Source organism: Apteryx rowi, unplaced genomic scaffold (genome assembly GCF_003343035.1).
Source record: "Apteryx rowi isolate R43461 unplaced genomic scaffold, aptRow1 scaffold_39, whole genome shotgun sequence".
Taxonomy (NCBI): Eukaryota; Metazoa; Chordata; class Aves; order Apterygiformes; family Apterygidae; genus Apteryx; species Apteryx rowi.
In genome coordinates this window covers 2762281-2767962 of record NW_020450418.1, presented here as the reverse complement: position 1 = coordinate 2767962, position 5682 = coordinate 2762281, and the positions used below count along the sequence as shown (strand labels likewise).

At 63.4% G+C, this 5682-nt stretch overlaps 1 protein-coding gene across 2 annotated transcripts; it reads left to right on the top strand.

The window, feature by feature from the left end:
- Positions 1-520: 520 nt before the first annotated feature.
- Positions 521-3966, top strand: AK4 (adenylate kinase 4). 2 transcript variants are annotated; one of them, XR_003254950.1, is made up of 5 exons: positions 521-1269; positions 2251-2423; positions 2604-2722; positions 3369-3562; positions 3696-3966. XR_003254950.1 is itself a non-coding variant. In XM_026074570.1 (4 exons), the coding sequence occupies exons 1-4, from the start codon at positions 1116-1118 to the stop codon at positions 3481-3483; spliced, it is 561 nt and encodes a 186-aa protein (XP_025930355.1). In that variant the 5' UTR covers positions 522-1115; the 3' UTR covers positions 3484-3966. The 2 variants fall into 2 exon arrangements, 1 of the variants encoding a protein (XP_025930355.1); XM_026074570.1 differs by having other exon boundaries at positions 522-1269; positions 3369-3966.
- The last annotated feature ends 1716 nt before the right edge of the window (positions 3967-5682 follow it).

The following is a 5682-nucleotide window of genomic DNA, read 5'->3' as shown; positions in this document are numbered from 1 at the left end:
CTCTGCCGTCGGGGCCGGGGGCGCCGGGGATGGCTCTGCCGTCGGGGATGGGAACACCAGGATCAGCCGTGCCGTCGGGGCTGGGGACACCGGGGGCGACTTTCCAGCTCGTGGAGCCCGCAAGGGGCCGTGCCGCTTTGCAGCCCTCGCCGCGCTCTGTGCCGTCGGGGGGCGCTTTGGTTTGAGGGGGGAGAAGGGCTCCGTGGCGGCCGGCGGCCCCTCCGGATGCGCTGCCAGCGCCGCCGCTCGCTCCCGGCTCCTTTTGGCGTGACCTAAAGCATCCCTGGATTTCGGGCCGTGACCTGGTGCCGTTTCTCACCGCTCTTCTCGCGGCCACGTGTGCGTGTGTGTGTGTGTGTGTGGGGGGGGTGTTAAATCGGGGCTCGCTCCCGCCGTCCACACGGCCTTTCCCAGCGGCTCCATCTCCGCTTTTTAGAGATGGACCGAAAAGGGCGGAAGCAGGGCTGGGTGGATTTGGGGGAGCGGCGGGCGGTTTTGGGCGAGCGCTCGGGCAGGGGGCATCGCGGACAGCTCCGCTGCTGCCCGCTCGTTGGAAAAGAGAAAAGCAGCCCAAACTTCCTTCTATGAACGGAAAGGACGGGGAAGTTTCCTACGGAGAGAGGCTCACGGTGCCGCTGCTCCGTCCGGGCCGCTCGAGCGATTTGGGGCCCTTTGCCCTGCTGGGACGGAGCGGTTCGGCGGTGACGCCGGCGGGAGCACGTCGGTGCCGGGGACACTTATTAACACGGCGAGCGAAACCTCTGCCCTCAGCCCGGCGTCTGGCGGCGCCGGCGCTGCCTTTGCTCCGGGAACGCGTCCCGCGGGCAGTGCCGCCGCAGCCACCGCGGCGCTTCCCTCTCCGTTAGCTCCAGCATGGCAAGGGCAGGGCGGCTCCGGGTTGGGGTTGCACGGGGGGAGCAGGGGAGAGTCCGAATTCCCCCTGCTAAACGGTGGTGCCAGTTTTTCGGGGAGACGCTTGCACGGGGGGAGAGGGTCCCTGCGCTGCCAGGAGCGCGAGCGTGACGCCGGCGCGTCTTTGCTGCAAACCTCCCCGCCAGCCCCGGCAGGAAAGTCCTTCCAGGGGAAGCAAGATTTTTTTCCTTTTTCCAATAGAAATGCCCCGCGTGTTGTTTTTTTTGTCTCGAGCAGAAGTGGGTGTCTTGGCAAAGCAGTACGTGGAGCGAGGCCTGCTGGTGCCGGACCACGTCATCACCCGCATCGTGACGGCGGAGCTGGAGAAGCGGCAGGGCGAGCCCTGGCTCCTCGACGGTAAGTCGCAGGTCCCGGCGTTTTTTGGGCTGGATGCGGGAGGACAGGGCGGAGCGGACGTGCCGGTGGATTGCCCGGCAGCGAGACCCCCTCGCCGGCCTTTCCCCCGCCGCCGCCGTAAGCAGCAGCGCGTCGGGGGCGAGGAGAGGCAGTGAAAGGAGACGGGTGTCTCGAAGCAGCCCGTGGAGCGAGCGAGCGGAGAGCRGCTGGAGACGAGCCGGGAAAAGTCTCCGCTAACTTCATCCGTGCATGGACCAGCTACTAATCGCAGCCCTTAAAGGCACCCGAAGCGCTGGCGGAAAGCTCGTAGCACGGATTGGCGAACCGAACGGCAGGGTCGGCGGCGCACGGCTTCGCCCGCGAGCTCCCAAACCCCCCGGCGAAGGGGCCGCGCGCTGCGGAGGGACGCGGCGGATCACTCCAGCGGCTCTCGGTGCCGAGGAGCGGGAGAGGGCGGCCGCCGTCCCGGCTGTCCCGTGGGGCTGATCCAGCCCGAGAGCCGGGAATGCTCACCCGCTGCCCCCCCTTTCCTCGGTTGCTTCCTGCTTTTTAGTTAGGGTATTTTGGGCACGAAAGACGCAGAATTGGTGCCTCCCTCTTTGCTTGCCCCCCCCCGCCTCTCGCAGTCACGCCGACGGTGCCCTGCGAGTTCCTATCGATAGATGCAGGGTCCTGGGAGCGGATCCAGTGCCACCGTCTCCAGCCGCGCGTGCGAAGGTGCCCGGGCACGATGGCCAACTTTAGGAGGACACTGCCCACCCGGACCTTATCACCCGGGGGCGGCGCGTGGAGGTGCCGCGCGATGGGCGGGCTCGGGGCGCSGAACCAGACGGGGCCCTCCGGGAGTGCAGGTCCCCTCCGCTTCTCACCGCTTACGGAGCAAGCTCCGGGAGCAGCCGGGGCCRACGGGGCGTCGGGGAAGGGTCCTGCCGTTTTTCGGCTCTCACGGCCGCCCGTCTGTCCCCATGTGCGCGTGCACAGGTTTCCCCCGGACGCTGGGGCAAGCCGAGGCGCTCGACCGCATCTGCGAGCCGGACCTGGTGATCAGCCTGCACGTGCCGTTCGAGACGCTGAAGGACCGGCTGAGCGCCCGCTGGGTGCACCCGGCCAGCGGCCGCGTCTACAACAGGGACTTCAACCCGCCCCACGTCCACGTAAGAGCCGCGCCGTGCCGCGAAACCGCGCGCGGGTCAGGGAAAACCTTCCTGCGCTTGCACAGCAGCGGCGGGTGGGGGGGGCAGCAGCGTTTGGGGGAGGAAACGCCGCGGCAGGGACGGACCGTGCAAGCGGAGCTTCGCGTTGACCGGCGCGCGGGACGTCTGCCCGCTCCGCAGGGCGTCGACGACCTCACGGGCGAGCCGCTGGTGCAGCGCGAGGACGACAAGCCCGAGGCGGTGGCCGCCCGGCTCAGGAAGTACAAAGAAGCTGCCAAGCCGGTGATGGAGCTGTACCGGTGAGCCGGGGCGGGCGGGCGGGCGAAGCGAGAAGAAGCCACCCGAGCCCCGCGAAAGCGTGGAGGGCCGGTGGCGAGAGGGGAGCGGACGTGAGGACGGATGGTGGTGGAAGACGCGTTGGCTGGTGGCTGCGGCGCGGGAGGGAAGAGACGGGACTCGGCCCTCCTGCCGCGAGCGAGCCGTCTGCAAAGCATCTCCTTAATTGCTGGTCGTTAAAGCATCATTAAAAGCTGACCTGTTGCAGCTTCTTGACTGCGTCCTGCTGCCTGATAGACCTCAGGGCTGGCTGGGACGGGTCGTCTTCTGTGAGGGACGCTTGTCCCGCCGAGGACGCGGAAGGGGGGGAGCCCTTGGGCAGCCGTCCCCGCGGGGTGAGAAGGTCCTGAGCCTCCCTCGTGGGTGAGGGCAGGAGCTCGGGCTCCGATTTCCCCCTCGCCTCAGCGCGTGGCGGGGTCCGGGGTCCGGCGCGGGTTGCGTCCGACGGGAGACGCTCACCCTCGGCGGTTCGCTCTCCGTCTGCRGGTCGAGGTGTTCGCCTTGGCGTCAGCAGCGCGCTGGGAGACGCGCCAGCCGCCGGCAGCCTGACGTGCAAATACCTCTGTCCTTAAAAACAGCTGGCTCTGACTTTTCCCAACTCTTTTCCAGGAGCAGAGGTGTCCTTCACTCGTTTTCGGGGACAGAGACCAATAAAATCTGGCCGTACGTTTACGCTCTGCTTTGCAGCAAGATCCCGCCGGTTCACGCCGAAGAGGAAGACTAAACGCTTTGGGCAAAGGACCAAGAATTAACGCAACCACGTATTCGGCGTCCCAGCGCAGCGCTGGGGCTGTGCTCAAATCGTACAGTATCTAGAGTAACTTCCCTGGGCATACGGGGTAACAGCAGTGGAAACGCAGTTATCGCCGGTGTCGGGATGGAAAGACCTTTCTTTAGAAGGTCAAGTATGCTGGAACAAGTGTTTCTCGTTTTCAGGCTATGAAGTATTTCTGCATGTGATCCAAGTACGCTGACCAATGAGGCAAACCTAGGTAATGGTTATACCAGGTTTACGTTGCGCGTYGTGATTCCCCCGCTGCCGCCGCATCGAAGCCCGGTCTCCCCTCGAGTCCGTCACGTGCCATCCCATTGCTCCGCAGTGCAGGCTACCGCAGATTGCTCTGTACAGTTTGGTTTTTAAATTATTTTCTATTAGATTTTTCTATTAAATTTCTCAGAGAAATAAAGCTCTAGAATGCAAGGCTTAGCCCGGTGGGAACTGGTGAGCAACATGGAAAACATTTACACTACGAAGCTCGGAAACGTGAAGATTGCATTTCCAGTGTTAATATGCCTAGACGAGGAAAAATGTTGGGGATAAATTTTGTATTTGTGCTTTTTCCATGAGGAGAGGTGAAAAAGCTGTTGTAAAAAGCTGCTATACGGTCTAGTTTTGACGAAGCGATGTGGCACACATCAGCAGGCTCTGCGTTTGAGAAGAGCCGCGCTGGTCTGGGCTCGAGTTGTTTATAGCTTTTGATACTATGGGATATGCTCCTATTATAATAGTTTCTCCCAAAGGTTTATTTTAATGTATTTTTTTCTCTGGTCCCCGCGCGCCGCTTTCCCCTTCCCATCGCAGCTGTCGGGCAGCAGCGCGGGAATGGGTGGCTCTTTGCGGAGCCGCCGGAGGGGTGAAGAGCTCTGGGCGCGCGGAGTCGGGCGTTCTCGCGGCACGCGTGAAGTCTCCGTCGTGGCTCGGCTCGGACCTGGAGGTCGCGGTTGGCTTTCCCGAACTGGAAGTACTGCAAAGCCGCCTGGCGTCGGGTCTCTGACGGGATACGGTACCTAATCACCGGGGACATCCTCCTCGTCCCCTCGAGTTGCCTTATTTTATAGAGTATATATTTAAGAAAGAAGCAAGAGGTGTATTTTTAAGGTTTAGAAAAAAGAGCGGGGAATTTGTCCGTTGCCGAAACGTCACTTTTCCTGTCCCGCTCAGCGTGGCGGGGGCAGCTGGCGGGGGCGTTTGGCTGTTCGGAGGCGCCCTGGCTCGACCCGCGGAGCTGCAGCGCCGCTCCGGCTCGCCGGCCGGGAGCCCGTGAATCCGCCGCGCCGGGAACAAAAACCTATTCGAGATTTGAGATTGGAACGATTTTAGATTTTTCTGAAATTTCCTAGAGGGAAGGGCTGGGCTGTTTTTGTTAAACGCAAGCCTGGGTCTAGCCGAAATGCATGCGATGTTTTCTTTCTAACGGTGTTGGGCAAAGGGGGAAGAGACGGCGGGGTTTTTCTGCTGTGGAAAAGTGCATTTTTAGGCTGCTCTCCGACGAGGCAGGGCCCTGACACAGGCTGCGGTCGCCGATGGGCTCGGCCGGGAACGCGCTCGGGTCGATCTGAAGCCGCGCACGCGCCAGGGCCCGGGGGCAGGTTTGGGGGCAGAACCCCCCCCCCCCCAAGCTGTGCGTTTTCAGGGACAGGACCAAATAGGGAGCGGGGACAGCGGGTTCCCGCGTGGCCGCCCCCCCCAGCTCGCCTCTCCTACTTTACTGTGAATCTCGCGCGTTTTCTACTGGCGATTTTGTACGGAACCTGCCCGCCGCAGGGACACGGCCCGAGCGACGCCAATAAAACCTTCTCCCGCCGCTTCCTGCATCCCCGTGGCTCCGTCGCGGAGGCTGGGCGGGCGGCGGGGCACCCGCGGCGCGGGGGGGCTTTGGGGGGGGGGGGTTCATTTAGCCGTCGAGCTGAATCGCCGCGTTGGGGCGAGAGCGGGGCGCTCCGCAAGGGAGCAGAAGGAGCAGGGGGGAGGCGGTGCAGCCCCCCGGGTCTCCGTAATACATGGCTGTTCAAGGAGGTTTCGGAAGGAAAGGGAAGGAGGTGGAAGGACCGATGGGCGCGGGGTGGGTTCCCGCAGAGCCGGGACCGGCAGGGAAGCTGCAAGGACACACGGGATCGAGTTCGTTGTCATCTCGGTTTCCCA

Bases quoted from the DNA above. Each gene is read 5' to 3' on its own strand.
- AK4 (XM_026074570.1), top strand. From the start codon at position 1,116: ATGCCCCGCGTGTTGTTTTTTTTGTCTCGAGCAGAAGTGGGTGTCTTG. The intron at 2,424-2,603 runs GTAAGAGCCGCG...CCCGCTCCGCAG, and splicing joins TCAACCCGCCCCACGTCCAC to GGCGTCGACGACCTCACGGG. The intron at 2,723-3,368 runs GTGAGCCGGGGC...ACTCTTTTCCAG, and splicing joins CCGGTGATGGAGCTGTACCG to GAGCAGAGGTGTCCTTCACT.